Source organism: Aethalodelphis obliquidens, unplaced genomic scaffold (assembly GCF_003676395.1).
Source record: "Aethalodelphis obliquidens isolate GAN/ISIS:26980383/991018 unplaced genomic scaffold, ASM367639v1 scaffold32, whole genome shotgun sequence".
Taxonomy (NCBI): domain Eukaryota; kingdom Metazoa; phylum Chordata; class Mammalia; order Artiodactyla; family Delphinidae; genus Aethalodelphis; species Aethalodelphis obliquidens.
Window position 1 is genome coordinate 13637476 of NW_020837976.1, and position 25152 is coordinate 13662627.

The 25152-nt window shown below is 34.4% G+C and overlaps 1 protein-coding gene across 6 annotated transcripts in view; it reads right to left on the minus strand.

The window, feature by feature from the left end:
• The window catches only part of RPRD1A (regulation of nuclear pre-mRNA domain containing 1A), a 72917-nt gene that overhangs the window by 30180 nt on the left and 17585 nt on the right, over positions 1-25152 (minus strand). For 2 of the 6 annotated variants that reach the window (XR_003437279.1, XM_027127747.1), the window contains exons 2-6: positions 11103-11232; positions 8177-8283; positions 8000-8097; positions 4951-5077; positions 4666-4841 (exon numbers count right to left, since the gene is read on the minus strand). Coding sequence is in view for 3 of the 6 variants with exons in the window: in XM_027127747.1 (XP_026983548.1) it covers positions 4666-4841; positions 4951-5077; positions 8000-8097; positions 8177-8283; positions 11103-11232 (638 nt within the window). In the remaining 3 variants the exon portion in view is untranslated. Of the gene's footprint in view, positions 1-2620; positions 3339-4665; positions 4842-4950; positions 5078-7999; positions 8098-8176; positions 8284-11102; positions 11233-11707; positions 11799-25152 lie in introns of those variants that run through there. The other 4 variants (XR_003437281.1, XR_003437280.1, XM_027127749.1 and 1 more) reach the window with 4 other exon arrangements.

Genomic DNA, 25152 nt, shown 5'->3' on the forward strand with positions numbered 1-25152 from the left:
CCTTGAATGGTATTTGTAATTTGATAAATCAATAACCATCAAAAAAGCTACATGAAAACAACACCTTCAGCAACAGACTTTTAAATTTGCATTTTCAGTGCTATATATTTCAAACATTCTTATATCCTATATTGGGAGATGACATTAAGCATTTCTAATCACTAAATGTCTCAAGCAAAACAAAATTGATCTTTAAGCATTTTAAAAAAATGGAAATTGAACATTTTGGAAAACAAAATTTTATAAAAGCAAGTCCTCTTGAAAAGACCAATTAAGAAATGTCTACTGGGTTTCCCTGGTGGCGCAGTGGTTGAGAGTCTGCCTGCCGATGCAGGGGACGCGGGTTCGTGCTCCGGTCCGGGAAGATCCCACATGCCACAGAGTGGCTGGGCCCGTGAGCCATGGCCGCTGAGCCTGCGCGTCCAGAGCCTGTGCTCCGCAACAGGAGAGGCCACAACAGTGAGAGGCCCGTGTACCGCAAAAAAAAAAAAAAAAAAAAAAAAAAAAAGTCTACTTAGCAAAATGTCATTTAAAATATTAATTATGAAGGCAAATATATATGATAATAAGTGGGAAGAAAATATAATTCATATGCACAATAATCATGATTAGCTAAAATTAGACATGAAAAATAGCGAAAATAAAAACAAAAATCTACCAAGCAGCTAAATGTGGGTAAAACAAATGAGCCAGTAGAACAGAAAACTGACCACATTCATGTATACACATGTATATATAGAAATAAATGACAGAAATGGCATTTTACAATATAGTAAAATATAGACTGTCATTAATTGACTAATCTTTAATCAATAAATGACGGGACATTTACTATCACTTTCAGACAATTAGTTATATCCCTACATCATATATACCATGAACAAAAAAATCCTAATGGATAAAATTATTAGGAAAAAAACTATAGAAAACTTGTATTTTTGTAGTTATGAATTGAGAAGGCGATCTTAACTATATCCAAAAAACCTAGAATCTATAAAGGCAAAGACAAATATTAATTTGTCTTAGAACCAGAAACTTAGAACCAAACAGAAAAGTAGCCAAAGGATATAGGAAATTTGCAGCAGAAATAAAAAGGCTAATAAATATTTTTAAATGACCAATCTGAGTGAATAAAAAAAATTTTTTTTAACCTATCAGATATGCAAAAATTTTAAAGATCACTGACATTCAGTGTTGGGTGAGGTTGTGCAGGAAAAGATGCACTTATACTTCAAGGAGTTTAAAAAGGCAAAACCTTTTGGAGGGCTTGAGTACATTATCAACATTTAAACAGACATTCTTTTTGACCCACCTATTTTATTCTACTTCTGAGAATCAATCCAACAGATATACTAGCACAGCTGTACAAACCTGCATCACCAGGATGTTCTCTCTGGTACTACCTATAACGCACAAAACTTAAAGCAACTCAATGGATGCAATCTGACACCATGAGAAGGGACTGACATAAAGAAACAACATTCATAAAATGATTATGCCCTCATTTTTTGTTTGTTTGTTTGGGTTTTTTTTGCGGTACACGGGCCTCCCACTGCTGTGGCCTCTCCCGTTGCAGAGCACAGGCTCCGGATGCGCAGGCTCATCGGCCATGGCTCACGGGCCTAGCCGCTCCGCGGCATGTGGGATCCTCCCGGACCGGGGTAGGAACCCGTGTCCCCTGCATCGGCAGGTGGACTCTCAACCACTGCGCCACCAGGGAAGCCCCCCTCATTTTTTTTTTAAATGAGGTAACTCTGAATATACTGATGTAAGACTACAAAAGATAAACACTATCCTTTCTGACAGCTTTCCCATCCTGACTTCTAGAACTTGGAACTATGATTTGATTTCTCCTTTTAAGAGCCATCAAACTTTGATTTCCAATTTTCTATGGAAGTCTAAATTGGGATTTTATAAAAGCATGTTTTCTTATACCAACTGAATCATGAAAAAAGTATTAAAAATTGAGCAACAAAGATGTTATCATGGCGAATGATTCCCATAGCAATCTATGAAATAGATTTTTAAACATAAATTAGGTTTATTAATTAGGTTTATTAGTCTATTTTAAGTTATCTGCTTTAATAACCAGCTGAAGGTAGTTACAAGTTTAAAAAATGATTCATAATTTTCAAAAATTTTGAAAACACTTCATGTTTTCATTCATTACAAATGCTTTAACAGTGGCTTCCTTAAGAAATATGAAATAGCCAATTCCTGAGCTGATACTTTAAATTTATGTCTTTTTTTTTAAAGAGCAATTAATGACATGTCAATACCTAGTCAATCACAGTTGATGTTCAAAGATGCCTGATAAGTGAAAACTATGTGATGCTATCACAGCTGATATGGTAAGTATAAATCCTGACCTCTCAGCCTCAACTTCAAAGGGATACCACCTACTTGGTACAAAAAAGTATCTAAATAACTCAAATCATTTTCACATCTTCTGACACAAGAATCACATAGTTATAAATGATAATTTACAAAGAGTTATACGGAATAACTTCCTAGTTTATTAGAAATCTAAATATCTTTTACTTGTAAGAAACGTTTGACATAATTTAGGTGGTTTATTTATAATATGAAAATCCAGTCATGCTAAAAAACAACAAAAAAGTTCCTAGGACACTTTATTTTAAGAAAGTGATTACCTCCGAGGAGGGAGGAAACAGAGTTGGAGAGAGGGCTTTAGCTGTTGCTGTAATCGTACATTTAAGCAAAAACTGAAAGCAAAATTGTCATTCTGCAGGCAGACTCCCTAGGTTCTAAACAACTCACTACCTCTTTGTGACCTTTAGCAAGTTATTTAATCTCCCAGTACCTCAGTTTCCTTTATCTGTAAAATCTGGATAATAACATTTCCTGCTACATAGGATTAAATGAGTTGATATATGTGAAGTGCTTAGAAAAGTACCTGACACATGGTAAATTTTACTGCCATTATTATCATCAGCCTCACCACCTATAATTATCAATCATGAAATCCAGCTGGTACCTGACACATGGTAAATTTTACTGCCATTATTATCATCAGCCTCACCACCTATAATTATCAATCATGAACTCTGGCTGGAAGGCACTGGGAAAAGAGGGAGTTAAAGTGGGATGGTATCTGGTCTTTTTTCTACACGTTTCAAACATAAATGCTATTTTTGTAACGAGTGATAATTAACCAGTTTAAGTGAGAAAGCAGTATGCAGTAGAATAACAAAGCTTCAGTCTTCAATTTTCAAAAACATGAGACAATTCAGGCTTTGGATTTTGATATTTATTTTTAGCAGGAAGAATATGCTAATGATGATGACATCGTTAGAAGATACGCCCATGTCCAATACCTGCAACAGAAGCTCAATAGAAGTTAAAGAAACCATACCAAAGACTAAAGACAAAAATTGTATGACATTACTTACCCTTAATTCTGCTAACAATAAAACAAGTAACAGTATGTTTAGGATTGAAGTTCCATCACAAGATCAAAAACTGGCAAGTTAACTATGAAATATACTTTTTTGAAAAATTCTATCTTTTCCTTTCTATGTAAAATTGGGCAGCCTCTCTAAAGGTAGAGTACAATGCCAACAACTATGAGTGTGTATATGTGAGCAGAGGAGGGGCAGACTGAAAAGGTGCAACGCTAAACAGTGCTACAATTTGGGGTGGGAGAGCTCTGCTGCTGATACTAATTAACTGCTTTCACAGGTAGAGATGGCAATCATCTTTGGCACAATTACAGACTGCTGAAACAAGAACTAAATTCTAATAAATAAAAGCAACTTAACAGAGGCAGCATCATAACATACCTACAAATTTAAAGAGAACTGTCTTAAAAAAGGGATCCGGACGTATGAGAAATTCTCCTACATATTATTTGAAAAAGAAATTGCTACAGCAGCAAACAATTTAAACAAGAACTAATCAAATGAAAGATTCTTTTAAATAAAACCAATCTGGTTCATCCACCCCTGACAATGGCTACTCTGCTCAAAGGAAATGTGAGTGTTTCTTCTTTTAACCCCTGCACCTTCCAGGGGTGTCCAGACTTCTCATCAACAGTATCAATCATCATTCAATTTAAAGAAGCAATAATAACTTTCTACCTAAGGGTGTGTCTGAGCCAAGAGTCGGGTAGGAATATGTTAAGCATCAGAATCAGGGATAGGAATAAAGGAGTAACTTGAAGACTACCTTCCCAAACAAAAATGATGTTCAGGAACAGGGAGACAGGGGATACTCATAGCAAAAAGTCTTTATTTCATAACTGTATACCCAAAAGACTGCATGTAGTCAGACAGACATTAAGTCCAACCATAATTTACTGTAGTTGACACCAGACTTTATACCAACTGTTATTTTCCCATTATTTTTGTTCTTGAAGATAAAGGTTTAAGCTCAGAAGACGAAATACTATTACTGGAATTTCACGTGAATAATTTTAAAATGCAACCAATTTTGCGAATTCCAAATTTCTAAATTTACTTAGGCAGATTGATTTGGTTTAAATAAAAAGAAACCAATTAATGCAAGGAGTAGCTTACCTGGGCCATTGTTTAAAAAGGTCTATGTCCAAAAAATGCAAAATGTTCAGGAATATTAAGCTATTTTAAAATTCCTACCAAAAATAAATTAAATAAATAAGCACTAAATAAGGAAAAGGTTACGCACTTCCAATTTATGCTCTTTCTCTGCAAGGGCTTCCTTTTGACAACGAAGAAAATCTGCTAACATTCGAGTGAGTTGCTTCCTATCATCTATTTCAGCTGCCAATCTTCCATTGTAATCTGCCAGCAACATACAAGCGTCCTCTACCATTTTAGAAAGTCTTTCTCCAGATTCTTTATCTAAGAAAGGCACAGAATAACAAAATTATTACACAACAAAAACAACGCCATATGTGGTTTCCTTACTCCAACTCCCAAAAAAGTTCCAGATCACATTTTCTTTTCTTACCTGTTATTTTATCTAGTAGGGATACTTCTTGAACTTCAACAGGCAAAGAAGCTATCCTTTGATGAACTGCTGCATCACCAGAAGCTGCATTTTCTAGATCTTGTAATGCTCTAACGAGATCTAGAGTCTAAAAAGTTATACAACTTTAGAACCAAAATTAGTGAAGCTTAAACAAATATAAAAGACTTGAAATTTATTTCATATTCCTTAATCCTTCTGGGCTATTTATTAGTTTAAACTGCTTTCAGAGTCCATTTCTTTCATATATTAAGAAAAAAGCTACACTATATTAGGTATTGGAAATATATAAATTGGGAACATATAGATATTTCTAGTGGTGGAGACAGATAGTGTAAAAATAATTATCTGACTATTAAAATGTGATTCATTTATAAGCCAAATACATACAGTGGTAAAAGGCAGGCTATAATTTCAACCTGGAGAATACAAGTTTTATATACGCTATAGTCACTGTATTATCATTATACATAAGAATTTTTTGTATTAAATTGGATATTGGGGGATGGGGGATACAAATCATCATCTACCACAACATACAAGAGCCCCCCAAATTCCATTTCTCAATAAAGTAGTTAAAGCATAAGAGAAATGTAATTTTGGAATATGTATGTTCAAATATGGCACCTTAACTATCCTATGGTTTGTTACTAAGATCATTAAAATATTACAAAGTTCCATATATCTGGTGACTAATATTTATATAATGCTTAACCAGTATTTTATCATCAGAATATTTCAGTTGCACTGTTTTCATACCAGCTATAATTAGGAGGGAAGGGCAAGTCTCTGCTGATGATTTCACAATTCATAATATATCTAAAGTTATTCCAAAGAAAATGGAGTAAATTTTCTTTTTGCTAGTCTCCATTCCCATCCCACCTTCCTTTTTCTTTTTTCCTTCTTTTTTTCATCTCTAAGCCTAGATTCTAGAACACTAGGAAATTACACACATACATGATAGGATATAGGACACATATAGGATATTCAAATTCTGTGTATATATTTAGATGACACTGACAGCCAGTAACTGATTTTTCTTTAAGTTATTCCCTTATAAAAAATGCTATCACTGGGGTCTAGCACATAGCAAATGATCAAACATGATAAGAATGAGTGGAACCTAATAAGAAATATACTATCCCAAGTGTGCTTTTAATTCACCACTACATGTTTAAAATCCCAATATTAAAAAAAATAATTTTGTTATATTTCCCCTCTACAATGAAAGTGAGCTTAAGAGCAATGACAATTACCGGGAAGCTTGTTTCTCATGGTACCCCAAATAACTTATATATTTTTATTTTTTAATCAGTCTTAGAAAGTTCTAAAATTTTCTGGAGTTCTAAGAAGAAACCTGGCTTTACGGTTTTGACGATGTACGCATGCTTTAATTACAACCTACTCTCATCGCACCTTCACACTCCTACATGAGCTAATTCTCCCAATGCTCAGTCAAGGATCCAGATAAGAAAGCAAAGTTGTCTGAAACAACACTAGCCTAGGACTTCCTGATAGAGGAGAATGAAATGAGTTCAACTACATTCTATAAAGAGAAATTTTAGCCATTCTTATAAAGAATGACATATATAAAATGGTAACTATAAAGCTGAACCACTGAGAATTAAGCAGTACAACTAATCTGAAAATGGTCACTATAAAACAAAACGCGATAGCAGTTTACACAACAAATACTAGAGAAGAGTCAGGTGGTTACTCTGAAACTCCAGGAAGTACAACTTAGGTTACTCTTTCATGAGGTAGAATACGAGAGGGTAAGACCCTATATTTAGAACTGGGGTAAAATACTGTTCATGGAGTCATTACGGGGCTCTTAGCAAAAAGTGATTCCTTGTCTTGAATTATTACCAAACAGAGAGATATATAAGCCTTAGCGTTTGGTTGTTCCAAACGTTATGTTCCTATTACATTTCTATTCAAGCTCTTATCCATGGTGACCATATGGGCTTCAGCATTCCTGTCATTAAGCCCCAACAGGGGCTTGACTCAGGTACTAGCTGAGACCCTCAGTCAAATTCTTTCTGCCTCCTAAGTACTAACCCTGATATAAATCCACAATTCCAGGCAGTAATTGGTTGTATCTTTATTTCAAGCTCTTTTCATGGCGGAAAGAGCTCCATCCACCTTCAGGTTTCACGCAGTGAGTTCTGGTCCAGGTCTCCAACTCCTTAAGTTCTTGTTACTCTACAGGATACTAATTTATGCAAACCATGTCTGCTTCCAGACAAAAGCTCAGCAAGAACCATACTCTGGCTCACATTTTGAGTTATGTTTCTGTACCATTTGTAGCCCATGGCAATATTTACCTTGTTTTAAGACTATGGCTATGTCTTCATTTTCTCCTTTAAAATTTTATCTATCCCTCCTATATGTTTGAAACATAGAAGCAGGAAGATTTAAGACTCAATGCCCACATAATTAAGGTAAAAATGTCTTTTTGGAATCATCTGATGGTTAGAAAATGCTATATTGTATCAACCTGGGAGGACATGGAGTATTAAGATAATGATTCTGATTCATCTTATTTTATTACCATGGAACTACATGGTTTTATATAGTTACATAGAACTGTATGAATACATACTCGTTAACTCTAACATGTATTTTTACATGTTTAAAAGCAAAAATACTTAAAAGAGTGGTGCTTATCTCTAGGCATGGAATTTTTAGCATACTTAAATCAAACAACAAAATAGTCTTATCATATAATGTTTTATTTATTTAAAAGGAAACTGTTTAAATGGTAGATATCTCATCAGACCTAATCATACTTAGCAATCAAAAACTCTTTCTACGCAAAATGTAAGCACCTAATATACAATATACAGCACACTACATTAAACATAAGCAATGTATTAATCAGAAAATAAGACTTATTCACATAGCTTCTTTCCTGTACCCAGAATTATAATAAAAGTCAATTTACAGAAGTAAAACACTGAAATTAGTAAAGCCTGATGGCTACATGAAGTACTAGCAATTAACTCCCTTAACAGAGAAAAGCCACTACCTGTGGTGGTTCACTTGGAGATCCTAGAGAGGAACAGTTTTCATTCTCATCCACCTTTATCTGTTCATATGTTCGCTTCCTAGGCTTCTTATCGCCATCTGAATTGAAAGAACATTTAAGTTTTAATCAGAGAATACATTTTAATGAAGAGATAATGATAAAAGATTATATACTTACACAGAGCTTGCTTAAGTTGTTCTAATACATCATTTTCATAAACAGACCTTTCTTCCCAAATAGATAACACTCTTCCAAGGTGCTTCTTACAACTTTCATCAGTTTCACTAAAGAAAGATAAAAATATTAACAGTAAAATGCATAGTGCTATTGCAAAGAAAATGGTGATTTTTAAATACAATGACACTCATTCCCTGAAAAAAGCTGCCCAAATGTTTACTGAGTTCCACTATGTGACCAGCAGTTCAGGGGTGAAGTGACTAAGATAGACATATTCCCTGCTTCCCTTAAAGAGCTTAGAGACATATTATTAAACAAAAAATGATGAAAGTGTTAGTACTGGTGACTAGGGGTTATCAAGAAGATACCCCTAACCTAATGGGGGATGAACATAAAGCTAAGGAAGATTTCTAATGGGTGATTTTTAAACTTATTTAACAAATATTTATTGATCAAGGTACTATCTCTGACACTGGAGATACAAATGGAGCTTTATGGCAGCTGTATTTTTATAAGTGCCACAAAAGAGAACAGGGTGTTAAAAACAGGCTTAACAGAGAGAGACAGTCCACTTCAAGAGAGATCAGGAAGGATATGTGAGGAGGGGTATTTGAGGAAATAATGTATTTAATCTGAGTTCTAAAGACTGGATATACAGGGAAGTGGGAAACAGACTACTTCCAACCACTTCCCACCACCTTCATCACTACCACTATAGAATGAGCCACAATTATCTCCTTCATTCTATTCCCTACTAAAGTAAATCATATCATACTGCTCTCAGTTCTCTAAGAACCACCAATCATACCAAGAATAAAAGCGAAATTCTTATCCTGGGCCACAAAGTGGACATATGCTGCTTCCTGGCTACCTCTCAGTCCACATTTCCTAAATATAAATCTCCTTGCTGATCTTCAAACATGCCCAGCACATGGCTATCTCACTGTTTCTGCCAAGTTTTTTCTCTACCTAGGATCCTTTCCTCCTAGAGTCAAATGGCTCGTTTCATCCCTCCCTTTAGTCTCTGTTCAAATGCTACCTCCCCAAAACAGTCAATCTTTATCTCATAAAACAACTGAGCACCATCACACTCTCTAGCTCCTTCCCTGCTTTAAGTTTCTTCACAGTACTTATCTTTTGACATTTTAATATATATTCACTTGTCTATTACTTTGTCATCCACTAAAATGTAAGCTCTATTAGAAGAGAACTTTGTCTTTTTACTGTATCCTCACTGACTAGCACATAGTAGGTGATCAATAAATATTTTATTGAATTCTAGGGAGAAGCAACATATATTAAAAGGCCTAAGGCAGAAAGAACTAAAAGAGATTCAGTTAGCTTAAACTGTATAGTGTATAGAGCGTGTGTGAGAGAGTGTGGTGGTGGGGGGATGGCCAGGGGGAATGTGAGACAGGAGACTGAACAGGTAGCCTGGGCCATGAAGGAACACCTGAAGTCTTACTCAGGACCTGAGACTTGATGTCTAGGACAAACGAGAACCACTCAAAGGCAAGAGAACCACTCAAAGGCAAGAGAGTGTTGTATCAGCTCTGCAACTCTGGCTACAGTTTCCTAAGTGGATTAAACAATACTGGAGGCTACTGTAATTATACAGAAATGACATTATGGTAATTGGAATGGAAAGAAATCTAAAGAACCGAGGGAACTATATGTACTATAAGGGATAAGGGGTGTGAAGGAGAAAGGACAGTTGATATATTATAAATCACTATATCACAGAGAGTTCAAGATAACACCTAGTTTCTCACATGGGCATCTGGATAGATGGAGTTGCCATTCATCAACAGAGTGAACCCAGAGAGGAAGCAAGTTTGACAGGGAGGAAGGACATAGTGAGTTCAATAACAGACACAGTGAGTCTGAGATGTTTGGAGGCATACAACTAGAAATCAAAAGGCAATTGGATATACAGGACTAAAAGGAAAAACATCTGGACTGAAGCATAAGATTGCCAGTTTTTATGGTATGGATAATAAATAAATACATGTAATGTATGAAATCACCCAGAGGGCTAGTAAAGAATATGACACCAGAAGAAGGCCCAGGACTAAACTCTAAGAAACACCAGCACCTGAAAAGATGGTAAGAGTATCTAAATTGAAGGATAAATAATATTAATTTAAGAAAGCAACATACTGTAGTGTTTCACACTCTGTAATTTTTCTTTCCACATTCTATAATTTGTTTAAAAAATGCTTCTACTGTGACTGAACCTGCAGGGCATGTGGTAAGTATATTTTCATCCTTAAATCATTCAACACAGATCATCATTCACCACTGAATTCTATACTTTAGATTGATTTAATCGCCTACCCCAATAATGTTTACCCAGTAATCTACCAAATATTTGCATATAATGTTTGGAAATAAGCATTTTAAAAGTACAGATTTCTACCTTCAGAATTTTTCTGTAGCAAAATTTTCAACAGGCTTATGATTATTTTAAATATTCTATATTTCCAAAGCATTAAAAAATGTTATGACATACACCCACACACTAGAAAACCTTAAAATCATTATAAGCAACATGAAAGGGGTACTAAGTTTTTCCAGAAATATTAGTTGGAAGATTGATAGTTTTATAAGCACACAAATTTTCAATTCAACACATTCATTCATTCTCAATGAATTTCATTCCAAAATGGCAGTTGCTTTTGGTTACTTAAGGAAAAGGTGAAATTCAGGTACTCCAAATGCCCACCTTAGTAACAGCTCAAAAAATGTTTCCTTCACAGCAAGTATTTAACACATTTACAAATGCCATTACAGGTAAGTCTTTTCAAGTGAAAACTTCAAAGAAATATATACTTTGTTTTATTTTAATGTCTTAAGGCAAGTTTTAGCAAAAGGACACATTAGGCATTTACAACAGGTTACCTAGTACCCAAAACAATTATCATACCTTGAAACATGCTTAAAAGCCTCCACTATAACTGGTGCAAAATCTTTTGTAAACTCTGGCCCCTTCCTTTTGCTGTTCTGAATGACATCATTAGCTAGGTAGAGAAAAGTAAGCTTCCTGTTTGGTTTGGCTGAAAAAAAAAAAAAAAAATTTAACCTAATTAAAATATCCTCACTTAATTTAGACAAACTTTCTCAATACTTGAATTAAGCAGTTTGAGAACTACGACAAACTTACTAACCTTTTGGATTATGTTCAACCCTAACTTCTCATTCTACTACCAAACTTAGCAAGTCATTATTCTTTAAAAGATAACTACTCTGGTTTCTGAAGGTCACTCACGTGAGGAAAAAAGAGAACTAAAGAGGCAGAGATAGTCAATGAAATATCTGTTTCCTTACAGTTCTAAGTCGCCCAAACCACTTATCCTTGATTAGTCTTTTTTTTCCCAAAACAAAATTATTTATTTATTCCAAATTATTTATTTAATCCAAAATTAAAAAGATATTGGTGGTAAGGAAATAGACTGTTACATGACACAAGATAAAAAGCCTAATTCTATATTAAAAAAAAAAATCAAACCTTAAAAATAAAAATACTACCACCTCGTGTCGTGGACACGAGCACCATAGGGCCAGGGATGGACCAGCTGTCAGGTGGGCAGGCGGGCGGGGAGGAAGCCAAGGCCGCAGCTTGAGGAAGGCCCTGGCCCCTCCTCGCCTGTGTCTGGCAGAGCCAGTGTGAGACGAAGAGACTGTTAAGGGAAACACTGACCAAAACCGCCCACCCTGTTCAGGCAAGATAGTAACCACTTGCATGAGTTATCTTACAACAGAAGGTCCTGGTTCAGAACGTGGAACTAACAAGTTACCACAAACCAGAAGAATTTGGGAAAGGTCAAAAGAGAGAGGAGATGCCAGTCCATACATCCTGCCAACCTCCCAGAATCCTTCTCACTGGAATCCATCTTGGCTGAGCGATCCTTGATTGCTAGTCATAATTATTTCCAAACTAATAGTTTTATACACAGAAATCCTCACCTCTGACTATCCTGTACTAAATTTTATTAAAACTATTAAACACTACATGAAATACAGCCACTTAAGATGATGACTGGTCATGTTATTAAAATGGTACCCTAAATCTTAACTGAATTTATGACTATTTTAATACCCATGTTGATTTAAAACTCAATATTATTGTCAAATAAAAGAATACAAAATGTAAAATAGGTTGAAAGAGATATCACTTCAATCAATTACATATTTTTTTGTTTATGAAAGAAATATTTGCCAAGCTAATAGAGTAAATGTTAGGGAAACCAAATGGACAAAGTTTAGATTTTTCCCCCCTTTGGATTACATGGCCTTAAATAACTGATTCATCTTGACAAAAATATGCCCCTACTCACTATATTCTGTGGGTATAGTCATCCTCCCAAAAGAGCAGATAAGATTTCACTAATTGCTGACCAGAATCCATTTTTTACTGGTTACAATGTTAAGTGGCATAGTAGTATTAAATATGACTTAAGATTCATATATAAAAGGAAAACCTATTAGTTGAACACAATCTTTTATATTGACTATTTTCATAATTCAATTTTACTAGAATTAAAATTGAATCATTCAAAGTTGTACAATTATATTCAGAAACAACATACTTTGTGGCATCCACATTACGATGGTGTAGGGGACTTATGATCAGGACTGATAATCCAGTGCACTATTCATGTGGGCCAGTTTATTGGATTTAAGACAAATATTTGGGCCAGGTGCACTTGGTCCTCAAGATTTGAGTATTCAATTTAAAATTTAACCCACTTTTGAGTTCACATTTTTCTTTTAGGGGAAACTAGCATCCCAACCTTCTCATAAGAAACTGTAAAATACTGAGTCACAACTGATCGGACCTTACAAACCTGTGCCACCCACTGCATAACCTGGTTTGCCTGTCTAAAGTTGCAGCCCACCAATTTTCATGCTTTTGAAAGTTGCTGGCATAGAATAAAGATAAGGGAGAGATGGCAATACAGAGACCAATTTCTGATTCTTCCGGCTTGTCTGGTTAGTCAAGCCATAGAGTATAACTGGTTAAGATACCAGGACCCTTTCCCATGAAAATAATAATGGTAACTTTCCCAGTATTCAACCCTTTTTTTTTTTTTTGTACCTACCTCTGCCTCTGCCCACAAAACAGCTCACACAAAGAAAAGGCCTTATTTAATCCAAGTATTAGAAGTATTATTTAATCCAAGTATTTGCCTTCTTAGCATCAAAATGAGTTTAAATACTCAAATCTGTTCTAAGCACTTTATATATATATAGATAAATATATATATAAAACCTAATTTATCCATATAATGTAAGGTACCATTATTATCTGCATTTGGCAGTTGAATAAAAATAGACATCAAAAAGGTTATCTGCCCACAGTGAAACAGACAGGAAGGGATCAGCCATGATTTGAATCTTAAAAGTCCAACTCCAAAGCATTCCCTCTTTACAACTGGACTATGCCTACTGTCATAAATGAAAGAGGATACTACCTTTAGAGAAGATTTAGTAGCAACTCAACCAAAATACTTTATGTTAGCAGTATTATTCACAACAGTCAAAAAGTGGAAGCAATCCAGTGTCTGTCGAAAGATGAATGGATAAGCAAAAGGTGGTATATACATACAAATAGAATACTACTCAGCCTTAAAAAGGACATTCTGACACATGCTACAATATGAATGAACCCAGAGGACATCAAGTTAAATGAAACAAGCCAGTCATAGAAAGACATATACTGTGTGATTCCATTTATACCAGGTGCCTAGAATAGTCAAATTCAAAGAAAAAGTAGAATGGTGATTGCCAGGGGCTAGGTGAGGGAGATATGGAGAGTTACTGTTTAATGGGTATAGAGTTCCAGTTTTATAATAGGAAAAGAGTTCTGGAGATGGATGCTAATGATAGTTGCATAACAGGATAAATGTACTTAATACCATTAAACTTCACACCTAAAAATGATTAAAGCGGTCAATTTTTTGTTATGTTTATTTTACCACAAACATTTAAAAGTATACATTTTACACTGTTTTTTAAAATTTGTGAGCTACTAATCTCTTGAAAATAATTCAGAATCATTTCTGCAATGTACACTAAAGTAAAAATTTTCAAGATTTCAACACACATTTCCCAGTATATTCCAAAGAATGAACTCTGTACCAGGAGCATGGCTTTAGTATGGAATCCAAATACCAAAACATAATTTTCATTTCTTTCCTTGTGGAACCCAGGCTAAAATATGAGAAAAACTAGAAATTGCCATAAATTATACCCTTCTCCAAATTTTCAGAGAAAAGTTTACTTCCATTTAAAATTTTATGTAGAACAAATAATAAACTAATGCAACAAATCACAACAAGCAATTCCAGAAGAAAATCACAAAAATGATTTTCAAATAAATTTTTATAAGTTATATATAACAGAGCCATAAATTGTTACAAAGACATGCAAAGTTAACAGAAAGGGCAAACAAGCCATTTCATAATTTCTTAAAGAAATAACTCTATTGGCAACAGAATATAAGGCTAAATAATGGGTCTGATGTAATCAACTTCTACGTTTTTACAGTTCACAGTTTCCTTATAAAGACACATATTTTCTCAATCTTCCATTCAATTTAACTAGCGTTTATTTAATGTTTGCTATGTGCCAGGGACCATGCTGGGCACAGACCAAAAATAACCTTTCCTGTTCAATCAGGAGTTTGCAAGCACCATACAAACTGGCACATGATAGGTGACATGACTAAGTATGTTAGTTCTCTTTTTTTAATTCTTTGTCTTCACTAATATATGACACCACCAGAGAAAGCAACCATAAATTCAATATTATATCCCCGTTAGTCTGTGTGTATACTGCTATGTTTGTACCAATATAAGCCAAGTAAGGACTAGTCAACGTATTGTGAGAAACCATTTTCTTATATCTCACCTCACTGAACCAAATCTTAAGCTCCTGTAGGTACTAAGTATAGCCCTTTTCCAGGGACCTTGTATATGAATAGGTACATCAAAACAAATAATAATAATAATAAAGTCTGGCTGGCTAATATAAGAGAACATAGTATTACCTAAAAAGTTGAGCATACTCCCCAAAAAGGGCGATACAAGTTTAGTTCATCACACAAGTAAGAAATGGATTCACAATAATTCACAAACAATTCAAATAAGGATCAATTACAAAGCTTCAGAAAGAAGAATCCAGACTAGTAAACAATAGGAAACAAACTTATTCAAAGGATTACAGAAATGCCATCTAGTCTCACTAATTCATACTGAGTTCATAATCTAGTTTTATTTCTTCATAATCAGAAAGTGATAGGATCATTACTTATTTTCTTACACTGTTCAGACCATATGCCTACTTGTTTTGATATGATACAGAATATCATAATCTAATTTAATCACGGTGTTTTTATGTAGATTGAAATTTATAACCACAGTAGATGATAATGCTCATAAACACAACAAATAGCTAAAAAAACGTTGTTTTATCTGTAAATACAGGAACCTTCTTTCCAAGGGAAGCATTCTATATAGAGAAGCAGCAAAATAATTTAATAAACAAATATATATATGTATATACACACATGCATGTACACACACGCACCAATGAGCATTACTGCAGTTCTTATAGAAGGACATCAGAAGAAAAGCCATTATCTTGAAACAAAAATCTATTAAGGATTTAACAACAACTGTTGGACAGCCCTATTTATTTATTTCCCTGATAAACTGAATCACAGACTAGAAAACATGTTCATATGGATGGATAGGTGGCTGTAAGGCAGAAACTGCTTTAACTTAGTAATATTCTTTGCCACAGAAAACGCATAGTCAACAGATGGTTCTTGAATGGATCCTATCGATCCCAGACAGGACAAACAGTTCAGTCAGACACAGATGGCTGCTGCTTAATGGCTGAGGTGGGTGAAAAATGGATAGAGCTGGCATACTCCTGTATCACTGCCAGGATGCCTCACACTTTTGGTAGCCCATCCCTTGCTTAAAATCCTTCAAAGATTTTCTACTGTTCTCCAGATAACATTTTAAATCCTTAACATGAACCAAAGGCCCAAAAAGGTCTGTCTCCACCTCTACACTACTCTCTCTTCATGCCCAACACTACTCCTCCTCCAATTTCCCCAACTCCTACCCATGCTTTAGACCTCAGTTAAATGGTTTCCTCTAATTTTTCCCTGACCACCCACTACACATAGGTTAGGCAGCCCTGATATGCTCTCATACCACCTCATACTTTTCCTATGGAGCATTTACTCCAACTATAATTGTTTTAATTTAATCTGGTGCTTCCCAACTAAATTCCATCTAAAGCAACAATTGTCAGTCTCATCTACCAATCTATGGAATCAAGGCTAGCAGCTGATTCATAATTTGCTCAACATTTACTAAATCAATCAATTTTGGCCTAAACTTATGTCTTTAATTATTTGTTCTACTAGCTTAGTTTCTGGTCTTAACCTCACCCAGCAGCTGAAAGGGGAACACATGTAAAATTACACTACTTTCAGAAACCTCAACTTCAAATTCTGATTATGGAAGACAAACTTTACTTTCTTACAGATCTAGCACTCTTTCTTATTTTCAGTGTACTGAGTTCAAATATTTTCTTTTCCCCTCCTCCATTCTAGAGTTCTCACAAATCATAACCCCATTGAAAAATATGCAAGTAGTGTGAAGGGGAAGGTCAAAAAGTACAAATGTTAAGCAATTAAAACCAACTATCATTTTCTACCTGTTAGACTGATCAAGATGAACGTCTGACACTAACTAAAGTTGGCAAGAATATGGGTAAGATTATCACCTTTAGATACCTTCAGACATTGTAATTAAAATATAAATTAGTGTGACTTCTTAGAAAAATAATTTGGCAATATCTATGAAAAATGTAATGCACAAATCCCTTGACCCTGCAAATTTCACTTCCAGGAATTTATCCTATGGGTATCTTCTCATAAATGCACAAAGAAATCACTAAGCATATTAATGATAAAACACAAAAGATAGAACTAATTAAATCATGGTACATTCATACAATCCAATACTCTATAGCTGTTAAAAAATGAGATAGATTTATATACAAGTATAGAAAGATATCTAACAGTATTGAATTACACACATCCAAACAAACACACACATAGTAGATAGCTTTACTCTGGGGGAAGATCAAGAAAGAATTTGAGGGGGATCAAGAGTTACCAACAAAGAAGTCATAACATGGAAACATGAGCTATATATTAAATGATTAACTTGAGCCTCCATGCTGAAAAGGGCTTCTGGGTAGTACTGACTTGGTGTTCCACCAACTGACTTTGTCCTGCAAGGGCATTTACCCATGATCTCTCCTGTCTCAATGTCTGGTTTAAAAAAAAACTCCACCTAGGCCCAGACAAATGGACATCTTTCCCATTCTAAAAGGCCCAAGGCAATTCTGCTTCCTCAAATTTTAAAAACCTTCATTTTGGTATACACAACAAATGAATTCTTAAAATCTTGAAAAGCACAAACTTCATCCTGGACCATTACACCACTATAAAAGACACTGTGAACTGGAAGAGTTCTAAAGAATACACATCACATTGTATATTCACATTATGCTTATAGAGTGGAACTGAAACTAAAACTTTTTTGGCCTATTAAGAATATCTTTAAAATAATACTGACTAGTTTCTTATGACCTAGGCACTGTTCTAAAAGTTTATTACGTATCTCATTTAGTCTTCAAAACAACCCTACAGAATAAGTTATTATCCCCATTTACCAATGAAAGAAGTATTAAAGTAATTAAACGCACTAAAAGAAATGCACTGAAATCAATCAACACATACTATGGTCCCTAAATAACATTTTGTTAATAAAAGCAGGAACTACATAAGATGAGCCTGTAACATCTCGTCGTGATAGAAAGTAAGAAAATTATTTTAAAAACTACCAAGGTTGTATCCAAAGGACACAAGCAATGCCCCAAGATGCTGCCACTGGCAAAAGAGTATCAAAAAGAACGACTACAATGGTCTGAAACACAAATAGCTAAAAATCCATAAGTTCATAAAAAATACTTAAAAAAAAAAGGTTGCTAAAGAACTAATTTAGCTGACAAGGGGGAAAAAATAAGCCATTTATCCTCCTTTTCCTGGATGAACTGAATTTCAGAGTCAACAATGGCTGATGAAGAAAGTTCTTATGCAACAAATGCTCAAAATGCAGCATGCCTCAGAACCACTTAGAGGGCTTGTTAATACACAGATAACTGGTTCCTACCAATAGTTTCTGATGTAGGTCTGGGATAGGACCCAAGAATTTGCATTTCCAACAAATTCCCAGGTGATACTGATGCTGCAGAGGCCTACACTTTTTGAGAGGCACTGTTAGAAAAGAATTCTGCATAATAAACACAGAAAGAATAAAAGAACTAGAAATTCATAATTTCGCAACTCCTGATAAAATAAGGAGTCTAACCAACCACCATCAGAAGCTGCTAAAACCACTGGGTGAAAGGTGATGAGGAACTTCATAATGGATTCATAATGATAACAACTGAATCCACTGATCAATCTCATCCCTAAATATAGAACAACTTGACATTAGGTATCTCTTAATGTGATGCAGCAGGAAGTGCATAACACAGGTAATGCAGTATTCTTTGGGAATGACACCATAAGGACGGAATTACCCAAATGCCTAAGGAGGGAAATTCTATAGTCCATGTGACACAGTCTCCTCAACAAGTAAACTACATGAAAAAAATGTAGGGGGAAAGGGGACACAAATTAAAGAGAACTGTTAACCAAATGTTATGAGTGGAACTTTTTGGATTCTACTTTGAACATTAACTATAAAGAGACATTTTTCAAGGAATCTAGGATACTGAACATGGACTAGGTTCAACAAAAATCAAAGTTAACTTCGTTAGGTGTGACAGAGCTCTTACAATTACATTAAAATTTTAATATAAGGCTTAATTTATCTATTATAAATATATCCTGACATATGTGTTTTAAATGGTTTGAAGTCTGGGTTTTGCTTTAAAAAAACAAAAAAACAGGAAAATAAGTAGGTATCAGGGTAGGAAAGATTTAGGTAGATGAAACCAGAAAGGTATAACGTTAGTAACAATGCAGCTGGGTGATGGGTTCATGGAAGTTCAAAATCTTATTGTCTTTACTTACTTTTGTATATAATTTTAAGTCTATGATAAACAGTTAATTTAAAAATTAAATAAAAATTGAGCATAAAAAGTGAAATCTCCTTTCATCTCCACACCCTCACCATGAATGAGTTAATTATTTAGTATGTGTATCCTTTTCATACCATTTAATGTGCCTTTGCAAATACTATATACTTATTCACAGATACACACATACACAGAATTTTTTCTTCAGTAAGATCATGTTACACATAATGCTTTACAGTTTTCTTCACACTTCATATATCCAAAGCATTTTTGTGTTCATAAACAGATCTGTTACAAACTCTCTTTAAGAGCCTCATTCCTTTTAATAACTACTTAGTCACATGATATATATATATATATATATATATATATATATATATATGTTGTTTCAAATCTTTAATATCTTTTATGTTTGTAAACCTGAGCAAGTATTTCTATAGGATAGATTTTGACAGGCAGAGGTGATAGGTTAAAAGGTATGCAGTTTAAATTTTGACAGATATTGTCAAGTTGCCCATCAAAAAGGCCAACTGTTTGAACTCCTCCCACGTGAAAATGCTCATTTCCCAACATCAACATAATACTATTAATATTTAAGATCTTTGCCAATCTCTCAGGAGTAAAGTGATCCTGTTTTTATTTGCAATTCCCTATATATTACTAAAGCTGATTTCTCAGTCATTTATATTCCTTCTTTTGTAAATTGAAGGAATTCAATTCAAGTTCCCCACTCACATCATTTTCCCTATTTTCCTACTGAGCTGTTTGTTTTTTTATCAACTCACAGGAGCATTTTATATGTTATGCATATTAGCTTTTTCCTGTTTTAGGTAGTGCAAATATTTTCTCCAAATCTGTTGCTTAAATTAAAATTTGATATTTTCTGCATTCAGGGATTTTATAACTTTATGTAGCCAAATCTATTTCCTATATGACTCATGGCCTATATTGTATTTAGAAAGTCCTTTCATGATCCAAAACTAGAAATGATTATAAATATGTATTTTTCTTACATGACTCCATAGTTGATTCTTTTCAATGTTATATCTTTAATTCAACTGGATTAATTTCATATGATATTAGTTAGGAATCTAAGAATCATTTATTAATATTCCATCTCTTATCACATGAGTTTCAAGTGTCTAATTTACCAAATGCCCACATAAAATAGGTCTTCTCACAAATCTCTACTCTGTTCCTTTCATATATATATATTTCTCTTCCTCTACCGACATCATACTCTCCTAATTTCAATGTCTTTACAGTCTACGTGGATACCTAAAAGGGCACACTACTTTCATTATTGTTTTCCCTTCAAAACTGTCAAAATTCACAAGACAAAGATTGCCTTGGCTCTTCCTCCACATTCACATTTCCCAATGATCTATAGAATTAGTTTTACATTTCTTACAGACTGCCCTGAATTTACAGATTAATCTGGGAATATCTGACCTCTCTGCAATCAATTTTTACTTAGCAATTTTACATACTACTGTACTTTAAAACACATACAACAAATGTATGTTTTAAACCGATAAAAAGTAAAATTTAGTGTTTAGCATACAGTTACATTAAAATAAGCTTGTTAAAATACTAACACAACAGGCAAGCCCGAAAATATCCTATAATATCAAAGACAAGAAAATACTGGTAGAACACACTAGTCTCAGAGTTCCAAATGATGTGTACCAATTCCAATAGAAAGCCCAATTTGTAGAGGACTTCTGCTTCTGAGAAGATAGAGCAGACATACTTTTCCCTATTCCTCCTGCAAAGCACAACTACAAATCCTAGACATTATAAATAAACCAAACATAGGAAAAGAAAAGGCAGCAGACTGGCTAGGGAACTTGGGAGTTCAACACAAGGTGAGTTCCCAGAGTTTTCACTTTGCCTCATATATCTCAGATTCAAAGTTGAAGAGGCCAGCACCCCAGAAATCCTAACAGGTGCAGATATAAAAAGTTCCAACAAAAGCCTTCTCACTCTCGTCAAAGGAGCAGGAAAAGGGCAGCCTAGCAAGACAGAAAAACTTTTAGAAAATACCCTATCTACTCCAACCAAACACACCGCAGAAAGGAAAAGAAAAGAGAAAAAAGAAAAATCTGTGACCCCACTCACATCCACACCAGCAAAGGCTGTAATGTGGAAGCCCAACACCTCTCCAGAGTAGTGTCAGAGAAGGCAAAGGAGGGAGCCTGGACTTCCACCCCACTCAGCAGTAAGGAGGCACTCACTGGGGTGGGGTCACAGAAGGCCTAGTGGAAAGTCAGCACCTCCACCGTGGCCCAGCAACTCTGTGGTATCAGCGGAAGTCTCGTGGGGAGCCAGAACTCCCACTCACACCCAACAGTAACAAAGAACACCTCCTTCCCCTGATGGGGTAGTGTCAGAGAAACCCAGCTTAAACAGGATTAAGTAAGGTCCAGAGTATCATAACATAATATAATCCAAAAAATATATGGATCAGCAAAATTTCCATCATACCAAGTACCAGGAGGCTCTCAAGCTGAACGAAAAAAGTCAGTCAGTAGATGCCAACACTAAGATGACAGAGATTTGAGAATTATTGACAAAGATTTTAAGGCAGCCATCATAAAAATGCTTCAACTAGCATATGCAAATATGTTGAAAATACAAAATTTGTGGGATAAAGCTGAAGCAGTGCTGAGAGAAACTTGCAGCACTAAATGCACACACTAGAAAAGATGAACAAGTCTAAAATCAATAATCTAAGCTCCCACCTCAAAAACCTAGAATAAGAAGAACAAAATAAACACAAGGAAGCATGAGGAAATAATAAAAGTAAAAAAAAAGAAAAAATGAAACTGACACATAAAAATAAAGAAAAAGCTGCTTCCCCCACCCCAGTTTTTTGAGATATAATTGACATACAGCACTATATCAGTTTAAGGTGTACAGCATAACGGTTTGGTTTACATATACTGTGAACTGATTACCACAGTAAGTTAACTATCATCTCGTATAGACGCAAAAACAAAAAGATAAAAAAATTTTCTTCTCCTTGCGATGACACCTCTTAGGCTTTATTTTCTTAACACTGTCATACATATCATACAACAGTGTTAATTATAGTCATCCTGTTGTACGTTACATCCCTACTACTTATTTATCTTAGAACTGTTAGTTTGTACCTTTTGACCACCTTCTTCCAATTCCCCCTCCTACACCTCAACCTCTGGCAACCACAAATCTGATTTCTTTTTCTGAGTTTGGGTTTGTGGCTTTTTTTTTTTTTTTAAAGATTCAACATATAAGTGAGATTGTACAGTATTTCCTTCTCTGATTTATTTCACATAGCATTACATCCTCAAGGTCCATCCACATTGTTAAAAATGGCAGCATTTCCTCACTTCTTTAAGGCTGAATGATATTCTGCTGTGTGTGGTGTGTGTGTGTGTGTGCACATATCTCACAACTTCTTTATCCATTCATCTCTTGATAGACACTCAGGTTGTTTCCATGTCTTGGCTATTATATCAGTTGTATTTCAATATATTAGGAATAAATATGAGAAAAATAAAATTAAAAATAAAATATCCCTTTAAATTGCTCAAAATAATTGAAATACTTAAGTGTAAATAAAACAAAACAAGTACAGGACTTGTATGCTGAAAGCTACATAATACTGATAAAAAAAGTCAAAGAAGATCAAAATAAAGAGAGAAATATACCATGTTCATGGATTAGAAGATGTTACATAATAAAGAGGTCAATTTCCCCTAAACTGATATGCAGGATTAATGCAACTCTTATCAAAATCCCAGCAAAATAATTTTTATTGATATAGACCAGATTATATTCTAAAGTCTATAGACAAAGGCAAAAGAACCAGAGTAGCTAAAACAGTTCTGCAAAGGAATACAGTGGAAGGCATCAATCTACCCAATTTCAAGACTTATCATATAGCTATCAAGATTACCTGTGGCATTGGTGGAGGGAGACACACATGGATCAATGGAATAGGACAGAGAACCCAGAAACAGACTCACACAAATACACTCAAGTCAATTTTGACAAAGGAGCAAAGCAATTCAATAAAGGAAAGACAGCCTGCCTTTTCAACAAACGGTGCTGGAGCATTTGAACCTTGACCTAAATTTCACGCATTATATAAAAATTAACTCAAAATGGATCATGGACTTAAATGCAAAACTATAAGTATTTTAGAACAAAACACAGGGAAAAAAATCTTTGGAATCCAGGGCTAAGCAGAGTTCTTAAACTTGACACTAAAAGCATAACGCATAAAAGGAAAATTCAATAAACTAGGGTTAAATAAGGGTGTGCCGGGATTGAGGTGGATGTGGCTATTAAAAGGTAACATGAGGGTTCCTCGTGGTGATGGAAATGTTCCATATTTTGACTATATCAATGTCAATATTACAGTTATGATGTTTTTCAATATCTATAGAGATTTTATTTTAAACTAGTTTTCCATGATGCTATCATTGGGGGAAGCTGGAAATGGGTAAACAGGACCCCTCTGTATTATTTCTTACAAATGAATGTGAATCTGTAGTTACAGAAAAATAAACAGTATTTTCAAAAATTTCATTTTAAGTCCTCTAGTTTTGAAGCTAAAAAATCACTACAAAAGCACTCCCAGAAGAGGGTGGTTGAAACAAAATCCAGTGTTCACTCTACATATTTATTTATAAACATTAATATCAATTTCAGTGACTTAACTCCAAAAGAATCTGAAAGCTAAAGCTTTAAAAACGAAAACAATTACTACATTAAACTAGGCAAGATAGAGATGAACTAAAAGAAAATTAATGCAGAGCACCCATGGTCTCTGTTAATCTGAGAACAACTCTCAAACTTTCTGGTTTCAGGACCCCTTTATACTCTTACAAATTCTTGAGAACCCCAAAAAACTTTTGTTTATCCACCAATACTTACCTTATTAAAAATTAAAACAGAGGAATTCTTAAGACATGTGCTAGTTCATTTAAAAACAATTTTTAAAATTATATGTTAACATAAATAACATTTGTTTAAAAAATATATTTCCACCAAAAAAATTTTAAGTGAGAGGAATCATATTGTTTTACGTTTTTGCAAATCTCCAGTTCAACAGAATACACCTGGATTCTCATATGTGCTTCCTATTAAACATACCACAATATATTGTTTTAGTAAAAGTAAAGTTAAAAAAAAAGCAGACCACATCCAAATATAAACTTGGTAAGAGAAAAATGTTTTAACAGTCTTTACAGATAATTGTGGATATTCTTTGAAACTACACCAAAATCCAACAAGTTGTAGTTTTTAAGAAGATTCTAAATTGTAATATGGAATCTGAAAACATATCAATGAACGGCTAAAACCCTCTTACATTAAAATACTTTAAGCTACCATGCTCTTTGAATGGATCTTTGACTCCTGTATAATTTTGTAACATCATGCATAAGTCTTTTGAAAAATACTGGTTTGCTGGGTTACACAAACATTCCAACTGCTAAAACATTTTATTAGGCAATATAAAAAAATCACATTTGTAAGTATCACTATTGATTTCACTGGAAAAGTGTTTAAAAGCATTGGGAAGTTGTCAGGCTCATGATGGCACATTTGAGTTTTTCAAAATTCTAATTTTTGCTTGAAAACTTGAATTTTATAATGGGCAACAAATACTGTCAGTTGTCTTCCTTGATGAACAGGTTCATTGTATTCATTTTTTTGAGAAAACATGTGCCAAATATCCGTGTCTGAATAATCACAGTTTCTCTTGTCATTTTTTCAAATAAAATGGTGCTCCATGAAAAAAGCATCTG